Genomic DNA, 24302 nt, shown 5'->3' on the forward strand with positions numbered 1-24302 from the left:
TCGTTACCGAATCTTCAGGAAAACCTCGTCATCATGTCTCTACTATGTAGTTGTAACGGCTCTATGTAATTTTTTAAAATTTTCAAAAACAAATTCAGTTTAAATCTACAAGGGTCTGTTTAGTTAGCTATAAGTAGCAAGAAAGGAAAAGAAAAAGAAAAAATTCAAAATTTTTGGGTGTTTGGTTAGAGTGAAAAAGAAAATTTTTTAAAAACTAGAATTACCGCAAGTGATTATTTTCTCCAAAATATTTCTCATATAAATGACATGAAAATTTACTTCCCAGAAAAAAAAAATTATTTAATGTATTTTTTTCATATGATGATTGAGAGTAATATATACATATATTTATATATATATATATAAAGTATTTGTTGAGTGCATTACTAAGCAGAGGGTTGGGTGAAAATTAGGATTAGGGTTGATGTTGGGGCTTTCGGGTTTTTGTATTTGATTGGAATTCGTATATAAGAGTTAAACGAAAAATGTTTGGTGAAGTCCATGGCTATTTTATTTATACGTGCACCGTGTGTTTAGGAACTCCATGTTTGGTGGCCAACCACCTTTCTTTAGTGGTTGTGTTTAATGGGACTCTTTTAGATTAATGTTTGCGAAGATTGGGTGTTTGGTTATTTATGACTTGTGCCTCACTAAAACATTATAACTTTCACTTACTTATCTGAAAATAAATAAATAAATAAAATAAAAACATAATTTTTTTATTTTATTTTTAATAGTCCATTGTTTTAATTTTTGTTTACTAAAAATTATAAACAATTGAGTATGAAAGAGTTTCATCTAATAAATTCATTTATTTTTTTAATATTTAAAATTATAAGGATAGTTTTGGTAAATATAATTATTTTCTTTTTCTTTCGTGCTATCCAAAACAAGCAAAGCTATATTTTCTCATGATTTTCTCCACAGTTTTCTTTTCTTTTATTTTAGGGAAAATTACATATAAATGGAGTTAAAGTTCCATATTTAGTTAGAGAGTCAAAGTTCCATATTTCTCTAAAATGGATTACTGAGGTGGCACATGGTTTTTTACTGTTGTGGTGCCTAAAATGTTCTTCGGAGAAAAAGTAGTACCTTCGCGAGTGTTTAAAAAACATGGTACCTGGATACGAAAAAGTAGTACCGTCAGTTCAAAAAAGTAATACCTTCAAAGAAAAAGTGGTACCTTCGCGGAAGGGTATTTTAGGCACCACAATTTTTAAACAGTAAAAAATCATGTGCCCCCTCAGCAATCCATTTTAGAGAAATATGAAACTTTGACTTATCCTCTAAGTAAATATGAAATTTTGACTCCATTTATATGTAATTTTCCCTTTATTTTACTTTCTTTCACTCCTGTTGAGAGTTACAGAAATATTAGCATATACAACGTCGGAGTGCAAGTCCTAAAGTTTGACTCTCACTTCTTTCAGGTCAGACACAATGCCAAACCGTAATGAGGATTTCTCTCTCAAAGAGACCTCGCCGAACATCGCCAGTGGAAGATTCTCCAGGGATAGGGTCACGACGGCCTTTGACCTCGTCGAGCAGATGCAGTACCTCTATGTAAGAGTGGTCAAGGCTAGGGAATTGCCTCCCATGGATGGTGGTTCTGGTTGTTGTGACCCTTATGTTGAAGTCAAGCTTGGGAACTATAGGGGTATGACCAAACAGATTGAGAATTTGTTGAACCCTCAATGGAACCAAGTGTTTGCTTTTTCGAAAGACCGAATTCAGACCTCGGTTCTTGAGGTTAATGCGTGGGATAGGGCTGCATTTGTTGGGAGAGTGCTGTTTGAACTCATTGAGGTTCCGAAAAGGGTTCCTCCGGATAGCCCCTTGGCGCCCGAATGGCAAAGATTGGAGAATGTAAGGGGGGAGAAGGTTAGAGGGGAGTTGATGCTATCTGTTTGGATGGGGACACAAGCTGATGAAGCATTCCCTGAAGCTTGGCATTTGGATGCTACAACGGTTTCCGGCGATGGCATTGCGAATATTCGATCAAAGGTCTATCTCTCACCCAAGCTTTGGTATCTTAGAGTTAATGTGATTGAGGTTCAGGATTTGCAGCCTACCGATAGGAATAGGTCCCCTGAAGTTTTTGTTAAGGTTGTGTTTGGGAATATGGGTTTGAGGACTAAGAATTGTCAAAATAAGAATGTGAATCCAATGTGGAATGAGGATTTGATGTTTGTAGCTGCAGAGCCTTTTGAACAAGTGCTGGTTGTGAGTGTGGAGAATAAAGTGGCCCCCAATAAGGATGAAGTTCTCGGGAGGTGTGTTATTCCGGTACAGACTGTGGAGAAGAGGTTTGATTACAAGCCTGTGAATAGTAGGTGGCACAATCTTGAGCATCATGTGGTAGGAGAGAATGGAGAGAGGAGGGAGATAAAGTTAGCTAGTAAACTTCATTTGAGGGTGTGTCTTGATGGTGGGTACCATGTTTTCGATGAATCGACTCACCACAGTAGTGATTTTAGGGCATCGATGAAGCGATTGTGGAGGCCGAGCATTGGGGTACTCGAATTGGGGATTTTGAGTGCTCAAGGGTTGTTGCCAATGAAGATGAAGGATGGCAGGCCAGCTACAGATGCTTATTGTGTGGCGAAATATGGTCCGAAATGGATTCGAACAAGGACAATCATAGATAGTTTTAATCCCAAATGGAATGAGCAATATACTTGGGAGGTTTTTGATCCCTGCACTGTCATTACTATTGGTGTGTTTGATAACTGTCATTTACAAGGGGTAGATATTATGGGCAATGGAGCAAAAGATGCTCGAATTGGGAAGGTGAGAATTCGGCTTTCTACACTTGAAACTGATCGGGTTTATACACATTCGTATCCACTGATAGTCTTGCATCCTTCTGGTGTGAAGAAAATCGGAGAAATTCAACTGGCTGTGAGGTTTTGTTGTGCATCTTTGCTCAATATGCTCCACATGTATTCACAGCCTATATGGCCAAAAATGCACTATCTTCACCCACTATCTATTCGTCAGATTAACGATTTAAGATACCAGGCTACACAGATTGTCTCTGTGAGACTCAGCCGTGCAGAGCCACCATTGAGGAAAGAAGCTGTCGAGTTTATGCTTGATGTGGGGTCACATTTGTGGAGCGTGCGACGAAGCAAAGCTAACGTTTACCGAATTTCAGGGGTTCTGTCTGGCTTGACTGCAGTCTGCAGATGGTTTGATTACATTTGCTCTTGGAAGAACCCTTTTACAACAGTACTTGTTCACATTATGTTCTTGATATTGGTTATTTACCCACAGCTGATTTTAAGCACCGTCTTTCTCTACCTCTTACTCATTGGGATTTGGAACTACCGGTGGAGGCCAAGACATCCTCCTCACATGGACACAAAACTGTCTTATGCTGAGGCAGCGCTTGCTGATGAATTGGATGAGGAATTCGACACTTTTCCAACTAGTCGGCAAGCTACTGTCATAAGAATGAGGTATGACCGGTTGAGAAATATTGCCTCCCAGATTCAAACTGTGCTTGGTGACTTGGCAACTCAATGTGAGAAATTCCACAGTCTGATAAGTTGGCGAGATCCCAGAGCCACAATGCTGTTTTTGACCTTCTGTTTGGTTGCTGCTGTCGTGCTTTTTGTCATTCCGTTCCAAGTTCTCATTCTTCTCGCGGGCTTTTATGTGCTAAGGCATCCAAGATTCCGCTATAAGCTTCCTTCAGTGCCCATAAACTTCTTCAGGAGGTTGCCTGCAAGAACAGACAGCTTACTGTGAGAACTCCATGTTTCGTTGAACTAGATGCAACATTATGAAGCCTGTTCGAATTTTTGGCGCTAGACGTCGAGCATTGGTATCAACTTTGACTTTCCTCTCAAACTGTGAAAATTGCAACTGTCTAATTTTAATCTATCTTTTTTAGTTTGTCTGAATTTTCAAATTGTATACAGGCTGTTTGATTGAAATGATAGACATTTAAACAGTCAAACCATAGATAATAGAGTATAGATTAGTTCTGAAGGTTTTGACTTATTGTTGATTGTTTCAGTGGTTGTATATTAATTTCTTTCAAATTGTATAGTTCTATGAATTCTACTTTGTGAATTCAGAAATATGGAATGGTTTGATAAATGGATTCAATGATCATATTCAAAAACTAGAGGATGGGAGCAGTTATATTCAACTGATATGGATTTTACTGAATAAACGGGCGGTGGTGGATTACGAAGAAAGTTGTTCTTACCTGTTTTTAATGTCCCTCTTTGGGTAATTGATAGCTGCAGTTGATGCTTTTGGTTTTTCATGCTTAGTTCTGTTCCATTTATCTTTGTTGATTTGCATTTGTAACGTTTGTTCCCTTTGTAATTTTAGGACAAGAAAACAAGAATGGTTAGAGGCCATTGAAGACCACACTGAAAAAGGCTATTGATCTTGGGCATACTATGCTTAGAATTTCCCGCGTTTTGGGTGCTCATGGTTGTTTGGATGGTAATGTGTTCATTTTGGTTCCCAAAATGTCTGGGTGTTGTGGATTTTCATGGTATTCATTACAATCTAGGAAGTTTGAGCATGGCTGTAAGAATTTAGCTGATGCATTCACTAATTAAGACTGCGTTTTTGAAAGAGACAATTGAGATACTTGAACAGGACCATTAGTCAGATGTTGAAGGTTTTAGTCACAGTTGTTGAAAGTTTAGACCCCCGTAGAATCAAAACTATTTGCCAACCATCGCCATAATCTTTGGAGCTGAGTCAGAAAAGGATTATATGAATGTGGAGTCTTAGACTATATATATTGGTGTCGTTACAAGAAGCCATGGAATGTGTCAGCTGCAATCTGTATGATAGTGCTCTCTCTCTCTCTATATATATATGTATACATCTATTTACCCTATAAAAGTATATTCTATTTTTATTTTTTATATACACTTTTTGTATTATACTGTAAACGCGACGTTTTGCCTTTTAAAAAAAGATACCTTTTCGTTTTATTATATTGTAAACGCGACGTTTTGCATTTTAAAAAAAGATACCTTTTCGTTCTATTTTTAAAATTCTAAAATACCAAAACAGTTTCCCTTTCCGTCCTTTTTAAAAAAAAAAAAAAAAAAAGAAAAAAAAAAAAAAATACCAAACAGATTTAACCCTTTAGTTGAGTCCCCGTTTGCTTAGCCAATCAAATCTCAAGAAACAAATCATCTAACCAATAAAAATCCGACACGTGAAAATTCAACGTTTTTTATTTTTAAAATTCTAAAATACCAAACCAGTTTCCCTTTCCGTCCTTTTAAAAAAAAAAAAAAAAAAATACCAAACAGATTTAACCCTTTAGTTGAGTCCGCATTTGCTTAGCCAATCAAATCTCAAGAAACAAATCATCTAACCAATAAAAATCCGACGCGTGGAAATTCAACGTAGCTTTGAGCGCTCTTATAACAGACCGACACGTCTTCTTCTTGTTTAATCGGCGGTTTTTTTTTTTTATTTTAATCCCCTTCTTTAAAAAAAAATTAAAAAAGTTACTTTTTTTTTTATTGTTTCCAAACAATTTCAATCAAATCAACGCGTCGTCTTCTTTTATGTTTACTCGGTTGTTGGTGTCTGAAGAACCTTATATATAATCGGCGGATTGAATCTTGCCTCTCTCATTCTACCTTTTTGGCTTTTTCTTCTACCCATCTCTTCTTTCAACATTTACCATCTAACTCTACTTCAAAAGTCAGTATTTAGTTGGAGCGCATAACCCTATTTTGGCTTAAGGTATGTTTTGTGTTATTTATATTTTTGTTTTTGAGGATACAATGTTTGAATTTTATTTTTATGTGAAGTTTGTTGAACATAATTCAGAATTATTCATGATGTTGTCATTCTTTTGGTTCATGTACATCATATTACAACTCAAAACCCGTAATTTTTTTTTTTTTAAAAGGTATGTTTAAATTTGAATTAAAGAACAATTCTGATTTGGATCTATAAAGAATTAGGGCATGAAACCTTGATTCTTTTACTCACAGAAAAGACCTTTCAACTTCATAGGTAGAGATTTAAATTATTTGACACTTTAAGCCCCTTAAGTAAATTAGTCCATGCAAGCGGAAAGTAGTTTTGTGTTCTTTGAAATTGTAGCTTTGGCTTATGTTGTTGTTGCTGCTATTGTTTGCTTAAAGCATCTGTTTAATCCCTTAGAAAAGGAGAAGTTATAGTTTTCCAAATTCAAACGTTAGAGTTAGTTTATGTTTCAATCTCATGCTAGGTGGCTTGAATCCAGCGGAAAGTAGTTTTGTGTTCTTTGATATTGTAGCTTTGGCTTTTGTTGTTGCTGCTATTGTTTGCTTAAAGCATCTGTTTAATCCCTTAGAAAAGGAGAAATTAACGTTTTCCAAAATTCAACGTTAAGAGTTAGTTTATGTTTCAATCTCATGCTAGGTGGCTTGAATCCTAATGTTATCGCAGAAAATTTTGCACATTAAGAGTTAGTTTTTGTTTTCTTTCTTTCTTTTTTTTTCCCAATGAGTTCTTGTTTTAAACAATTTTAAAATTTAAATTTAAATAAGTGTTCAACTCTATATTTTGGATTTTTTTATTAAAAAATAAACTTTAATTATATACCTTTTGAAAAAAAAATAAAATTAACTTTCTGTAACGTAATTTCTAAAAGACATCAACAGTTAAGATGCTTATTGTGAAGAGTTTATGTTTCAAAAACTCTGTCATGTTATATGATCTCAAGAAAAAAAAAAAAAAACTCTTTCATGTTATGTTTTTCTCTGCAAAAACTTTTTCTCCAACATTGTAAGTGCACTATACTTCTTAAATAAATTTAATATTAATTATTCTCACCTCTGAAAACTTTTTATGTCTCTCAGTATTTCTTTTTATAATTTTAATTGTGAGTTTCTAACAAATTAATATTTGACACTGTAGATGGCAACTCAAAAAAATGGTAAGAAAGTACAGATGACTCCAAAAGAAATACTGTTCGAAAAAAGACCACTACTTTGGGACAATCCTACAGCATGTAGCTCTACTTCACCACCATTTTATATATGGGAAAGGATATTGTCTGAGTTGAATCATAAAATTGATATTGGTTTCAAAGTTCTTTTACAAGAAATACAAAGGTTGACTGAGTTAGTAGAAGCAATCGAGACATCGCACAATAGTGTCATCCACATAAGTTCTGATGATAGTGAAGAGGAGGATCCATCAGAGGAATATTATCCATGTTCTTAAACAAAATGGAATGATCAAGACTTTTTTTAATGTAATCTATATTTTGTTTTATTAAATGTAATGTAAAATAAATGTTAATTGATTAATTGTGTTTGGTGGATAATATAATATATAAGAAGTTATTTTAACATAATGTTTTTTTGAAGAGTTATCTCAAAGAGTTGTCATGACTGTATAAATAGTTCTTTCTAAATTGATAAATTGAAATAACTATTCGGTGAGAATTCATTTTTGTTCTCTTTCAAGATAAACTATCTTCTTAACATAATAAAATGTGTGTATGAATCCATCTCTCTCTCATCATCTTTGTGAAGAAAAAAAATTCTCTTTGGAAAGACTTGTATGCAAATTGAAATACATGGTTAGAACTCTTATAATTACTTCATTTTTTACAATTACTTCCGTTATTGAATCATAAAAATTTGTACTGATCCTGTCAATTTGATTAAATCACAAAATTATATGCTTCCAAACAAAGATACTTTCAAACAAAGATAAAGGACATATTGCAAATTATTTCCAAACAAGTGTCAAAACAATTAACCCTTTTTTTATAATAGAAAAATTAAGAGTTTTAAAAGAAATAAAGTGTTCATTTACTGGGATATTGTATACATATATTCTCCACCAACTGACACGGTAAATAGATATATTTTTGAATAATTTCTCACTAAAACCTTCCATTCTCAAACAACACATGGCATGCCCTCTTGGCAAATTTATTTCTTCTGGTTGAATATATACAAATATATACTGCAAGAGTCTGCGTTTGCTTAGCCAATCAAATCTCAAGAAACAAATCATCTAACCAATAAAAATCCGACGCGTGGAAATTCAACGTAGCTTTGAGCGCTCTTATAGTAGCACAAGTCGTCTCACTCCATTTGACAGTTGAGAATTGTCCCGTCGTTTCATTCTTCACAAATACTCTTTTCAGATCTCACATTCTCTCATCTCTCTCCGTCTTAAATATCCGTCTGAAAACCCACGCAGCTCGCCGGAACTGGTGTTTCCGGTGATCTCCAGCACTCTGATGGAGTCTCACAGCGCCGGACTCCGCCGTGTTCTGGTGCTCGCCTTCTGCATCACCGGCATTTGGTCAGCTTATATATACCAAGCAGTTCTTCAAGAGACCGTGTAATTTTTCTTTTCCATTAGTTTCAATTGTTCAAACCGACACGTCTTCTTCTTGTTTACATGGCAGTTTTTTTTTTTATTCTTTATTTTTTATTCCCTTCTTCTTTGAAAAAAAAAATAAAAAAATTCCTTTTTTTTCATTGTTTCAAAACAATTTCAATCAAACCGACACGTCTTCTTCTTTCACGTCTACTCGGTTGTTGGTGTCTGAAGAATCTTATATATAATCGGCGGATTAGATCTTGCCTCTCTCATTCTACCTTTTTGGCTTCTTCTTCTACCCCTTTTGCTTCTTCTACCCATCTCTTCTTTCAACATTTATTATCTAACTCTACTTCAAAAATCAGTATTTGGTTGAAGCGCATAACTCAAGGCCTATTTTGGCTTAAGGTATGTTTTGTGTTATTTATATTTTTGTTTTTGAGGATATAATGTTTGAATTTTTTTTTTTTTTTCCTGAATGTTTGAATTTTTTTTTCCTATTATGTTTCTTAATTATGTGAAGTTTGTTGACCATAATTCAGAATTATTCATGATGTTCTCGTTCTTTTGGTTCATGTACATCAGATTACAACTCAAAACCCTTAATTTTTTTTTTTTTTTTTTTAAAAGGTATGTTTATATTTGAATTAAAGAACAATTCTGATTTGGATGCGTAAAGAATTAGGGCATGATTTTCTTTGTTGTTTTTCTGTTTCAGAAATATAAATTATTACTTTATCTATACGTAATGGTTAGAGAATTTCATCGATTGCTTTCACTACCATCACATTTTAACGATGCGCATTGCACTTGCCAACACCACATTGCTGTTCCAAACTCATCACATTAAATCTTGAACCTACCTTCTTCACTGATTGTTTATCCTCTCTGTTTTATTCATCAGCTGCATGAGCTGTTGATTTGTTCTCAGTGCCCTGACCTCGGACGGAGTTCGATCTGAAACTTCACTTGTTTATCTCAAATCCGATGACTGGTCGGAGTCGTGCTTGGATCCTCTCCTTTAGTTTTTCTCACCAAGTATCTCCCGAGTCAATCCACAGTCCATCACATATATATATATATATATATATATATATATATATATATATATATATATATTTTTCAGCATTGTACGTAAGCCGAATGGATAACAGTAGGATTTTACCGAATTCTGATAATTTTTATTTAAGTTTGTAAAGACCGTTTAACACATATAATGATCTATTTATATTTTTTTGTCACTGTCCTTAACTTAGTAATTATATATATATATTTTTCCTAATTTAATAAAATAGATTTAAGTATGAAATGAATAAAATTTATACCATAAGTAACATGTAAGAAGGGAAAATGAAAATAAAAAAATAATATAAGTCAAAAGGACAGGAGACTGACTAAAAAAAATAATAGGTCTAGGTACTCATACCCACTATATGTGTGTTTTGCATGTCGCCTACTATTCATGTCGTCTCCTTAATTTATGTGCAAATTTAAGAAAATTTTGATAATTTATTGACTTTATGCATGTATGATATTTTTAGGATAAGTATGAGCCAGTTATGACAGCATATAAATTGGTGACTGTAGATGTTCAATACTAAATCATTTAATTTATTTTAATAAATAAATGTGACTTTTCAAATACCTACTTACACCTCTTCTAGAAGTCACCTTTTAACTGCAAACACCTATATCTAAAATCACCTATTCTAAAAAAACACCTTTTAACTGCACTAAAACCTCTTCAAAAACACCTTTTAAAAAACACATTTTAACCGCACTAACACCTCTTCAAAAAATTACCTTTTAACTATAAACACTTATGTATTCTATTTGTATTTTTTTATATACACCTTTTTATAATAATATAATAGTATATACTTCTCAAATAACTACTAACACCTCTTCTAAAAGTCGTCTTTTATTATTTATATAAAATTAAATCATTTAATTACTGATGTTTCAATCTCATGCTAGGTGGCTTGAATCCTAATGTTATTGCAGAAAATTTTGCACATTAGTTATTGTGATCAACTGCTTACCATTTGTAATTTTAACAGAATTTTGATCAGATGTATGGAACTGTTTGCAAAGCTTGACTTAATTTATGTGTAAATTTAAGAAAATTTTGATAATTTATTTCTTTTTTAAAAAAAAAAAGTAGTAACCTTATTATGTTTATATCAATGACGTATGCAGGTCAAAGAAAATACATTACTAATTTCAAATAAAGGGGATAAAATTTACAAGTGAGTGGAAAATTTATACTTTTCAATTTAATTTTTTTTTTAGCTAGCTTTTTTTCTTTTTCTTTTTTGGTGCATTTAATATTAAAGCATTTATTAGGGTCTTGAATAGTTTATTTTTCCTTACCAGTAAAGCTACTTTCTTATTTAATTTCAACGAATATATAGAATGCATAAAAGCTTGTAATTAGAAATATATATATATATCATCTTTGTATGGTTGACTATTCAATTAAACACATAGATTTTATATTAAGACACCCTCTTAATTTACTTTATATTTTCTACTATTAGATGTAACAATATCATCTTTGTAAGGTGGATTAGACATATATATTTAATATGGAAGCACTATTTTTATTTACTTTTTATTTTCTATTATTAGGAGGAACAATTCAATTAGACACGATAATAGACGCGATAGATCTTTGTATGCTGGACCGTTCAACTAAACACATAGATTTTATATATGAAAACACCAGCTTAATTTACTTTTTTCCCTATTTTTAATTAGATGTAATAAGATCATCTTTGTAAGGTGAACTATTCAATTAGACATATATATTTCATATGGAAACACCATCGCTATTTACTTTATATATTTTCTATTATTAGGTGAAACAATTCGATGAGACACGATAATAGACGTGCTAGATTGAATGCATATTACAGAAATAGATATGCAAGTTTGTCACCTGACCAAAGAGACAACCATATTCAAAACGTAAGAAATTCAATAAAGAAAAGAAAACGAGAGGAGATGGAAAAACCATATAATGACACAATGTCCCATGAGTTGAAGAAGGTCCCACAATGTGAATTTTGTTATGCAAAAAAATTTGAATACGAACCTCCAAGTTTCTGTTGCTCAAATGGTGAAGTAGTCCTAATGTCTACGAATGTGCCTAATGATTTATATGAATTGTTCACAAGCCAAAGTGCATTATCTGTAGACTTCCGCCGTCACTTGCGTGCCTATAATAGTATATTCTCCTTTACATCATTTGGAGTCCGTCTTGATAAAAATTTATCAAATATGAAGACCGGGATCTATACTTTTCGTGCACAAAGTCAAGTATACCATGAATTACCATCACTTACACTTGGAGATAATGGACCGTGTTACCTCCAATTATACTTCTATGACACTGATAATGAATTGCAAAATAGAATGAGAATTCTTAAAGATGCAAATTTGGAAGAGCCGATTGTCGTAAAGTTAATGGAGATATTATCTGCAAATCCATATGAACAGTTTTTCCGAAGGCTAAAAGATATTCCTGTCCAAGAGAGTTATGAGATCATTATAAAAAATGATGTTCGCCTAGACCAAAGAGTTTACAATTCACCTTCATCGGACCAAGTTGCAGCTGTGTGGATAGAAGGAACAAATTCAAATACACGTTCAGAATGAGATATAATTGTTACTGCGCACTCAAGAAGAAGACATAGAGTAAGGCACTACTTTGGATGTTATGATCCATTACAATACCCTTTATTATTTCCATTTGGTGAAATTGGATGGCATCGTAATATCAAAACACGACATCAACCAAGTATCGTTCAACATGTTACATGTGAAGAAGATATTTTTGAACATGATATTGCAACAAGAGTTGAACAAGGTAAATCTTAATGCAATATATTATTTAAATAAACAAAATTGATTCACATATATATTGAAGTGATAATTCAAGAACTTTAATAAATTATTTTACGATGATGCAGCAAGAAGAACAAAAAAGGTTTCATGCAAACAATATTATTGCTACAAACTCCAAATACGTGAAAAAGAACGATCAATTCTATTATATGCTGGAAGACTTTTGCAACAATATGTGGTTGATATATACATTAAGCTTGAATCGACTCGTTTAGATTACTACCGGACACAACAATCACATATTCGATCTGAATTATACCAAGGAATTGTTGATAGCATTGTAGCAGGAGAATCTAGAGGAGATAAAGTTGGAAAAAGGGTTGTTCTTCCCGCTTCTTTCATAGGAGGACCTAGGGATATGCGTAGACGATACTTTGATGCCATGTGTTTGGTTCAGAGATTCGGAAAACCAGACCTTTTTATTACAATGACTTGTAATCCTGATTGGAAAGAAATTCGTGACGAACTGAAATTTGGACAGTTACCACAAGATAGACCAGATTTAACAGCTAGAGTGTTCAGAGCAAAGCTATATGATGTGAAACAACAATTATTTAAAAGATCGATATTTGGAAAAGTGGCAGCGCATGTTCATGTGATTGAGTTTCAAAAAAGAGGTTTGCCACACGCACACATATTACTCATATTTCAATCTGAATTCAAAATTACAAATGCAGAACAATATGACAAATTGGTCTGTGCAGAAATTCCTTCTGAGAATGAAAACCCATCACTTTATCGGAAAGTAGTGAAACATATGATTCATGGTCCTTGCGGAGATCTCAACAAAAAGAATGCATGCATGAAGGATGGGAAATGTAAAAATCTTTATCCACGTAAATTTGTCGAACATACGATTCAAGGTAAAGATTCATACCCTATATACAGAAGAAGAAAAGACAGCCAAATAGTCTTTGTGCGTAATGCAATGTTAGATAACAGATGGGTTGTTCCTTATAATCCATATCTTTTAGAGAGATATGACTGCCATATAAATGTCGAGATATGCTCAGGAATAACAGCAGTAAAGTATCTCTATAAATATATATACAAGGGACATGATCGTGTTGCGATTCACATCTCAAATGTTGATGGAGGGAATTTCGTAGATGAAATAAAAGAATATCAGGATGCACGATGGGTATCACCACAAGAAGCAATGTGGAGACTTTATGAGTTTAACTTAAATGAGATGTATCCTTCGGTTACCAACCTCCAATTACACCTTCCAAATAAACACACAGTTTGGTATTGGGAGAACAAAAACCTAGAATATATCGTTCGTTCTGAAGATATATCACGCACAATGTTGACAGAATTCTTTCATTTAAACTCCATATCTGAAATAAGTAGAGACTATTTGTATAGGGAGATTCCGGAGCATTATGTTTGGAACAAGCAAAATAAATGTTGGAGTCCCAGACACCACAAGGCGGTAATAGGACGAGTTAATGCCGCCAACCCTTCCGAAGGAGAAAGGTATTACTTAAGATTATTGTTAAACCATGTGCATGGACCAACATCATATAAAGATTTATTATATGTTAATGGTCTCCAATGTGTAACGTTTAAAGAGTCGGCAGAAAGAAGAGGTCTACTTGAAAGCGATAATAGCATTGTTGAGTGCCTCAACGATGCTGTATGCTTCCAAATGCCAATGGCTCTTCGAAAGCTTTTTGCAACTTTAATAGTTTTCTGTGACCCAAGTAATGTTAGAAAACTTTGGGATGACTATTTTGAAGCTATGTCAGAAGATTTTTTACCCGACCCCAATTCTTCCCCTGACTACCAACTCATGGAAACACTTAAGAGCATAGAAAACTATTTAATAAGCATGGGCCGGAATATAAATGATTACGATTTGCCAAATATTGATTATGCGAATGATTCCAACAGTTATGATTCCTCTAGAGAGATCACCAACGAAATGGCTATTGTTACTCCATCTGACGATTACAATGCAATAGTAAATCTTAACAATGAGCAAGAAAATGCATATAAAACTATACTTGAATGCATAATCTCAAATCAACCAAACATCTTCTTCATTGATGGGCCAGGGGGTACAGGAAAAACGTATTTGTATCGTGCATTACTTGCGAAGGTTAGATCTGAACATGGAATTGCACTTGCAACTGCAACTTCTGGAGTGGCTTCTTCATTATTACCAGGTGGTAGGACTGCACATTCAAGATTTAAGATTCCTATCATAGCTGACGAGTCAACTACTTGTAACATTTCAAAGCAAAGTTCAACTGCAGAACTCTTACAAAAAGCCAAACTAATTATTTGGGATGAAGCACCAATGGCAAAACATTATGCAATAGAAGCAGTTGATAGAACTCCACAAGATTTACTTGGCAATAATTTATCTTTTGGAGGAAAAGTTGTGGTTTTTGGCGGAGATTTCAGACAAGTGTTACCCGTACTACCACGAGCGACTAGAGCTGAAACTATTGAAGCAAGTCTGGTAAAGTCTAAATTATGGAAAAAAAATGAAGAAAATACGATTGGAAAAGAACATGAGAGCAAGAAATGATCAATCATTTACAGAATTTTTACTACGAGTAGGCAACGGAGAGGAGCTGACTTTATTAGACAACATGATTCAACTACCGAAAGAGATAGTTTTAAACTCTATAATTGAAGAAAACTCTGAAAATGCATTGATAGATGCTATATTTCCGTCCCTTCAAGAAAATTCTCACTTAGCGGAATACATAACTAATCGAGCAATTTTAGCAACAAGAAATGATTTTGTTGATAAAATAAACGGTCAGCTCATTGAACGTTTTCCGGGAGAATCTTCAACATACTATAGCTTTGATAAAGCAAATGATGATGCTGGTACCTACTACCAAGAAGAATTTCTGAATTCTTTACTCCCAAACGGCCTTCCACCTCATAGACTAATGTTGAAAATTAATTGTCCTATACTTTTACTAAGAAATTTAGATCCTGCAAATAGATTATGTAACGGGACTAGGCTTATATGTCGTGGCACAAAAGATAACATAATCGCTGCTGAAATTTGCCATCGACAACATGTAGGGAAACAAGTACTGATTCCAAGGATACCTCTTTCCCCGGCAGAGAGTGAGGGATTGCCTTTTTGTTTTACTAGAAAACAGTTTCCAATACGATTAAGTTTTGCAATGACAATAAATAAGGCACAAGGGCAAACAATTCCTCATGTAGGAATATATCTTCCAGAGCATGTATTCTCACATGGACAACTATATGTGGCGTTATCTAGAGGAACATCAATGTCGACAACTAAAGTCTATGTTAAAAAAGACCAAAGAATTGAAGGCAATGCTAAATATACAAAAAATGTTGTCTACAAAGAGGTTTTGTTGCCAAGCATGTAAGAAAGTTTTCATATATATATATATATTGCAATCTTCCACTTAAATTATTATTATTATTATTTACAATTTTCCACTTACATTAAACGTATTATTGTTTTTATCTTGTGTTACAGAAACAATCTTCAACATGAGGAACCAATGTACTTTTAACACTATAAATTAGCTAGATGTTTTGCAAAGGAATTGGACAATAAAGGTGATTGTACTTCGTAGAGGAAATGTTGAAAACTACCATAATGACAAAGGATCAGGCCAAATATTGAAAGTAATTCTAATGGATGAAGAAGTAAGTTTATTATCCATTACTTTTAGTATTCTATATTTATATTTTTTGATATTGATATATATATATATATATGTCAATATTATTTGATCATCTTTTACAATTTAGGGAACACAAATTCAAGCTGCATTGTTCAATGATGTGGTCACCATATTCAAGGAATCCCTAGCTCTTCATAAAACTTATATAATTTCTAATGGAATTGTGAGTCGAGTGAACCACAAATATAGAAATGTTCACAAGGAATTCGAATTAAAGTTTACAACCGAAACATCAATTGAAATCATTGAGAAAGAAAAAATAAGTTTGAACAAAATAAATTACAATTTTGTTGATTTCGAAGAGATAAACAAACACATTGACAGCAAAGAGACAATTGGTTAATTCCCTTCAAATCTTTGTTTATATATATATTTTTTAACATTGAACTCAATTGTGAATCACAATATATCTCAATTGAATATATGAAACTAACTTGTTAAGCTTGCAGATGCTTTCGGAATCGTTATTCAAGCAAATTCCATGTTGATCAAATCTAAGAAGAAAAGTGATGGAATATCTAAAATGTGTAACATCACTATAATAGATACAAAGTGAGTAAAACTATTTTTCACAAATTCCTATTTTTAGAATAAATACTTGAAGTAATTATTAAACTATATAACAGGTCAAGAATGACGACGTTGACATTATGGGCAGATCTTGCAGAAAATGAAGGACAAAAAATAATTAAAATGGTAAACAAGAGACCAATAATCACTTTAACAAATGTGGTAGTTAACATTTACAAAGATACACTACATATAAATCGACATCAATGTTCTCATTTTTCTTTCCTTTTTTTTGAATCAATGTTCTCATTTTACAATCTATCTTTCCTTATGATGCTACAAATATATAATTAAATAATTGTACTTTTAAGGTGTCGCTCTTCAAACACATCCAGGATCCACATTGCAGATCAATATGGACATCGACGAAGTAAACACATTAAGAAAATGGTTTGTTTTCTTCTACTAAAAATAGTTACTTTGATCCATAAATTTAAATACTTTAAAGTATTCAATATATATAGTAATCATTACATACATACAAATTAAGTTATCACACGTACATACTACAAATGCAGGTTTGATAAAACTATATCCGGCAATAATATAGGTGCTCTCATTATGAATTCAAAATCTAAAGCTTTTGATGGAGCCGAAAAAATTTGTCTCAACGAGATTATTGGAAAATCAAAAACTGCATTTATGGTATGAATCTGTATACATTTGTTTTTTAGTATAGACTTTCCATAATTATTTAATTTATTATATTAGTTTTCTTATTAAATGTTTTTTTTTTTAAAAAAAATTATTCATACAAAAATAAAATTTACTTATCATTGTTTAGAAAACAAATTATTATTTCGAAGCAACAATTCAAGAAATTGAAAATGAAAAGAAACCATGGTACGACGCTTGTATGGAATGCAACAAGAAAGTCAAACTACTGAACAGTGGTATTGTTTGTACCAATTGCAACATAAAGAATGTAAAATGCGTTCAAAGGTATTCAATTTTTATTATGATTATTACTTTTAAAATTACCTTAGTTTTAAAAACTTTATAAACGTAAATAACTTATTATTGTAATTGGTCATTATGCAGATTTGTGATGCGACTAAAAGTGACAGATACAAATGCAGAAGCAAAGATAACAGTTTTTGATGATTGTCAGTCACTAATAAATTGTCGTTTGGAAGATCTTCTACGACTAAAAAATGAGGTGACAATTTGGAATCATTAATAATATTTTAATATAAGAAAAAAAATTGTGCATTACATTATATAATAAATTATATATATATATATATATATATATATATATATATATATATAATTTATAAAAGAAAAATAAGGTTAGTTTTTTTTTTTCTTATAAATATTTGAAGGAAGAAGAAACAAATGAGTTCAGTGACATTGTTAAAAGATGTGAAGGGAAGTCATTTATGTTTCTGGTGAAAATAGACAACAACAATGATGAATTAATCAGAGGCCTCTTCGTCGCACAAGCAGTTAAAAAAGTTGGCCGAGACAATGATACAACAGAAGAACTTGGCACAGAACTTAGCATTGACAATGATACAACAGAAGAACTTAGCACTGACAATCATCCAATTGCAGAACTTCGATCTCCCAAAAGGATAAAACGCTCTTTCCAAAGGAAAAATATAAAAATTCAGAATATTGATTCATAGTGTGTTAACTCTCATTGTTTATAATAATTAGTAATAATGCACCACATTGCGAATACTATTTGACCACAGTCCACTCTAGAATACAATATAGTTATTTTTACACTCGCCATGTTATAAATTTCTGAATTCATTTTTCTCAATTCTTGGTAATACATTAAGAATTGATCGAAATAAATTTTCATTGATATAATTAATTGATTAATTGTGTTTGGTAGAGATAAAATATATAAAAAGTTATTTTAACATAATGTATTTAATAATTAGATAGAAAGATGATTAAAACCCTCATATAAATCATATTAATATTTTAATTTGAATTAACATCTATTCCGTAAATCTAAATTAACTTTTTGATTTAAAAAAAAAAATAAAGTCAATTTTATTTTATTTTGAGATAAAATAATATATAAAATACCAATTATTTATCTAATATAAATTTTTCTTTACGTGCATTGCACGTGTTAATTTTCTATTATATATAAATATGTATTTGTTCATTCCCTTCAATCTATATAATAAAAGCAAAGTCTAGTGTCCATCTCATATTTAGGAACTAGTTTGAGAAGAACCAACTCCGTGAAGTTGGGAACATTTGGGCTTTTGTAATGTTATTATACAAGCAAAAAAAAGGTTGTTCCTACATCGGGCAAGTGGAGAGGGGTTAGCCTCTGACAAATCTAGTATATAACAAAGAGTTATCTAAAACGAATAAAATTCACGCAGCCGATAGTTTTCGTGGACCCACGCAAAGAATTGACAAGTCTTAGATCCCAGCAAACCGTAACACAATATTGAATATGCTAGACAAACCAAATTATTAATATGTTCAACCCTTTATGAAGCATTATTTTTAAAAAAATTGGTTTACTTGTAAAATAACTAAAAACGAGATAATATGTTATATTTTATTAAAAGAGTATACTTATGATGTAATGTACTTGCTGACGCATTTAATATTTACTCAGCATTTAATATCTACTCCTTCCAAGCACCCTCGGCTTCAAGTTTTCTTCTCTTTGGGGGTTGGTCACTACAACCAAATCCACCTGCGAGTGTTGGTCGCGTGTGACTCACATCCCTGGCCCTCCTTTTTGCTATGTTCTTGTGATATATAAATAAATAAATATATATATATATATATAGATTATTTCTAACAAATAAATAAATAACATTGTGCCATCCTTTTGCAGAATAAAACTCTCCATCTTCTGTTTTAAAAGTGTTAGAATGATTTAACTTTTAACTTTCGCTTACAATTTTAAGTTTTTAGAGGCCATAATTTACATAGCTCGCTTAGCTCTAAGGCTCTAGATATCAAATTCCTACCCAGTCACGCATCTTTTTTTCTTTTGAGGCAAAGGGAATTACATATATTCTCTCCTCCCCTCACAATACTCACCCTCTTATCCCCTTACATTTTTTCATTCACACACACCCAAACCCATCTTTATATATAGAAACTTTAAAACCCAATTTCTTGTTGAGAAAGATTCCCTAACTTGACATAGAAGGAGTTTTCATACCAATCAGAACTCTAAAATAGATACCTACTCAATTCACAAATTCCTTCTTCAAGTTTTCAGCCTTCCAAAGTGGAGTCTTCACTCGTCACTCCAGATGGCCATCTGGTTCATTTAAAGCGATTTTTCCTAACTGCAAACTTCATCCCAACTGGAATGGTCCAAAATTTTGATTTGGTCCATCTTTTGCAGAAAACTACATACAAACCAAATTCGAGCCACAAACTCAACAGTTGACATGGTACCTAAATAGACAATATCATGTGTTGAAACCTTATTGTCGCTTTGATAATTAAAATTGAAATAAGTGTTGGACAAAAAAAAGTTCACACATGAGGGAATGTGTTGAAACTTTGATAATTAAAATTGAATTAAGTGTTGGACAAAAAAAAGTTCACACATGAGGGAACGTGTTGAAAGATTCAACTTTCTTTAACAGTTTAAACTTTTAAAGTAAATGATTGTTATCTTATTATATTCACGGAGTAGTCGAAAAAACGTAAACACAATAATCAGACCTTAAACGACGGATTCATGCTCTGATACCCACCAATGCCTCAATAACCTCTTCATGTAAATAAAACTCGTCACCTTCGTGACCTCATCCTTGGGTCACATGTTTACTTTTTTGCGTGGGTCTATGAAAACTCTTAGGCTATGTTCGCTCTTATGCTAGGCATATTTGATTTTGTAATTGAAATCAGAGAAAAATTAATTCTCATTCGAATTTTAATTTTAATTTCAATCCATCAATTTCATTTCATCAATTTCATTCAACCGAACATAACATTGGCATTTTGGCCAAGTTTGGTTCTAAATTGAGGGTATTTTTTATTTTAAATAAAAAAAAATATCTATTATTTTATTTCCTTAACTATGGTGAGTATTTACCAGGGAAAAAAATGTTATAGTCTAGTGGTATTTTCTCACATTACAAATTAAAAGGTCGATGATTCAAATCTCTAGAAGGACAAGTGGGTGCGTAAGCGTATTTCTTGCAAAGATATATAAATAATAATAATAATATATGAGAAATTTCGCAACTTTTCTCTAGTACAAAGGCCTTTAGCGGCCTTAGTGCAATTTGGTCATAAGAAAAAGAAAAATGATAAAGATTGAAATTATTAAATGATTCTAAACCACTGTCTAATCCAATCCAAACTCTCCAATAAAATATAATGAGTATCACACAATGGTGACCATTTAATAATTTCTCCTCCACATGACAAAGTTTCTTTCGTGGTATATGTATCTTGGACACAATTGTTAGCCTTCATTTTTTTTTATTTTTCTTGAGCCTTGGCTTCTGATTCAAAACTTAAATCACACTTACTAGCATAAAACTGGACAAATATGTTTCAAACTTCCAGAAATAGTTCTACTTTAAATCAAATTGATGGGAAATTATGTCCCTTTGATATTGTGAAAGTTGCTGAAGTACACATTCAGTTTGTTGAATCACTTGTTTGAAAGGCACAAAGCAAGAGTTGGCCCCATGTTGATCATAAATTGAGAATTTTTTTCTAAATGACTCTAATAATTGACTTTCAGTAATTGCAGTCCAAACAAAATACCAATGATATTGTAAGTGTCTCAAAAAAGAGTTGAAAAATGTAACTTGAGATTGAGAAAAGTACATCTACCATCCCAATCCAGTACACAGGGAACACGGATAAAAATAAATAAAAAATAAAAAAGAAGCTAAAAAGCTGGTGGTGGCAACAATTTCTTAGAATTTTTATTTCTAACTTAATGCAAATGTAAGCACTTCAAAGAGAACCTGCAGCATTAAAAACAAAGTAGCTTTAGATACGTTGAAATGAATTTGATAACAATTAAAAAATTTCATAGAATTATATACCTTAAAGACTAAATCATTGGCTTCATATTGTTTTCACTGCTAAAAGAGCAACCATAAGTTGAAGCATTGGACCCAAATCTTTCATGGTTTTGTGAAGCACGATGAATAATGTACAAATTATTTTTTAAAAAAAATATATCAATATGCATAAATGTAATTAACAAGCAGATTCAAAAACGTATAAAAGTTGCCCAAAGTTGAGATTTTGTAAAGGTGAATTGCTGTTCATAAGCATGTGTAAAAGTGAATTGCTAAAAATGCTTTAAAATATCATTGGTAAATACTTCGCAATTGTTTCTCAATAGAAAACTCACTTATTATTGGAATGATAGAATTAAAAGATGCAAAATCTGCTTTGTTTTCTTTTTCAACTTTGTTTTTTAAGGCACTATCATATTGTTCAACAAATTACTTCAAGGAGGTCTTTGAATTGAGTGAACATACTCATCAAAGAAAGCATTCATGCTTTCACTCCATTGGGTAGTTGACATTTCAGCCCAAAAAAATGCATTTCACATATACTAGAACCCAACGATGGCGATCTCTGTAGACTTCAACCATTCATTATTCTCAAGCTTATATTCTTTAATCAATTCCATCCAACTTCTTTCAAATTCATCACAATTCATCGATTCATACATGATACTTTTTAAGATTCTCTTAATTTCTTTATATTGGGTAAGTCTACCCAACTTAATATGAATCATTGGCATTATATGCCTTTGGAAACACCTTTGCACAGCTGATTGAATCGCTTTGCACTGGTCTGTAATAATAGCTTTAGGAGCACGACTTAACATACATGTCAACCATGACTGAAACAACTAAGTGTAAGTATCAGTGTCCTCATTTGATAATAAACCACAACCAAACAAAATAGATTGCCCATGATGATTCACCCCGACAAACGGGGTAAAAGGCATATCATACTTATTTGTAATGTAAGTAGTGTCAAAAGTGATAACATCTACAAAAGAAATATATGCGGCCTTACACCTAGCGTCAACCCAAAAAACATTCCGTAAACGCGTGCCCCTCCTCATCCATATCAAACTTACAAAAGAAATTTGAATTCCTATTTTGCATACGAAAAAAATAGTTAAGAATGGCTTCAGCATCTCCAATGCCTAGTCTCAATTGCCTTGCTTTTGCAATGTAATTTCTGCATTCTCTCTCACCAAATGGTAAGTTCTCATATCCACAAGCTTCAACAACAAGTGAATGGTAAATTTTGGTTAATGTTATTATACCTGCTGAATCATTCAATTCCAATCTTTTTTATGACATTAGAATCTAGAACTTTATTACTTGTGTAATTAATGTCGAGCCTTTCTCGGACTTAATGCATGATTATGAACCAAATAGACAGTATCAATAACAAACATTCCATCATCTTTACCAGCAAGATTAATTTTGGCCTTACAATTTGTCTTGAAGGCCTTGGATGAAAAGAGTCTTTCGCCTTTGATTTTTGTCTTTCCATTCCGAGCACATGCAAGTGAAAAGTAACTTAACTAATTAACTTTCCGTTACGGCTATTTTTTACACTTATTTTTGCTACACCAAAGCCCCGTTGTTTCGCATACTTCTTATAAAAATCATGAACCTCTTCCTCAGACTCAAAAATCATCCCTACCTTGGGCTCATCCACTAATTGATTTTTTAACTCTTGCTCATTCACTTTATCATTGTTACTGCTCTCCAAACTAAATGACATATTCACGTGACAATTGTTCTCCATTTCTTAGAAAAATCAAATATGTAATTAACGCAAAAGAGCAGTAACCTACACTTGCCAGCAACAATATAATGCATCAAACTAGTTTTCATAATACTGTTACACAAAAAATACAAAATATTTTTTAAGAAACCTACTATAATAGTATCATTATAAAAATAAATAAATTAAAAAAAAAAAAAAAAACTAAAATGTATACCAAGAAACATATACACATGGAAGTTGAGATTCCAGTGTAAGAGAAGCGAAATGAATTTACTCTAACTTATCATTGCTCAAATGTAAAATGTGCTAAGATAGTCAAGAAAGTAAGAATGACAACATGAAGAAATTTAGACAATGTGATTATATTCACATTGATAGAAAATTTAAACCTAATCAGCTAGTCAAATTGACAACTTAGACAAGCGACAAAAAAATCATAAAAGAGGGGGAAAAAAACAAAAAAAGAGAATCGATCTATTGAAACTATACATATCATGTAAGATATCCATAATATACTCCACTGAACAAGAAAAACAAAACCAAGTTGTAATTGATGTATATCTTAAAACAGATAATTATTCTAATCATCATGAAGTCAATTTACATGGAAGTTTGATAGCATTGCCGCGATTGGGGCATATCATCGAGCAACTCTATCTCAAGTTTGCAAACAACAATTTGTTCCAACAATTTTTTTTTTTTTTTGTTTTGGTATTAACAAAGTCTAAAAGGCTATAAAATCCCATCTTGTACGAAATATATAAATAAATAAAATAAAATTTTCAGAGTACCCAAACCCACCAATACAAACGTCCCAACACAAAGGCGCTAATGCTGCAAACAACTGAAGTAGGAAAAAAAAACAGAAAAGCAAACAACCATGCTGTGAATTGAAAAGTTTATTAGATGACTTATTTGACTTTTCACATGTCTCAAAACACCGTTATCTCATAATAGACTCAGGCTGTGTTTGGATGAGCTTCTTGTTGTGAAAAGTCCTTTCAATATAACGGACTTTCAAGAATTACTTATAGGAAGGAATTTAGGAAAAATAAAGGTGTTTGG

General features: G+C 32.3%; 2 protein-coding genes across 2 annotated transcripts; both read left to right on the forward strand.

The window, feature by feature from the left end:
- The first annotated feature begins 1440 nt into the window (after positions 1–1440).
- LOC132298638 (FT-interacting protein 4-like) lies at positions 1441–3753 on the forward strand. The gene has a single exon (XM_059795037.1). The coding sequence runs from the start codon at positions 1441–1443 to the stop codon at positions 3751–3753; it is 2313 nt and encodes a 770-aa protein (XP_059651020.1).
- A 7581-nt stretch (positions 3754–11334) lies between these two features.
- On the forward strand, positions 11335–14776 carry LOC132301051 (uncharacterized). The gene is made up of 2 exons (XM_059798341.1): positions 11335–11977; positions 12303–14776. Exons 1-2 carry the CDS (start codon positions 11335–11337, stop codon positions 14774–14776), a joined length of 3117 nt encoding a protein of 1038 aa, XP_059654324.1.
- Positions 14777–24302: the final 9526 nt, after the last annotated feature.

This window comes from Cornus florida, unplaced genomic scaffold (assembly GCF_030987335.1).
Source record: "Cornus florida cultivar Cherokee Brave unplaced genomic scaffold, ASM3098733v1 CherokeeBrave_3.0.0_Hap2_Chr03, whole genome shotgun sequence".
NCBI classification, from domain to species: Eukaryota; Viridiplantae; Streptophyta; class Magnoliopsida; order Cornales; family Cornaceae; genus Cornus; species Cornus florida.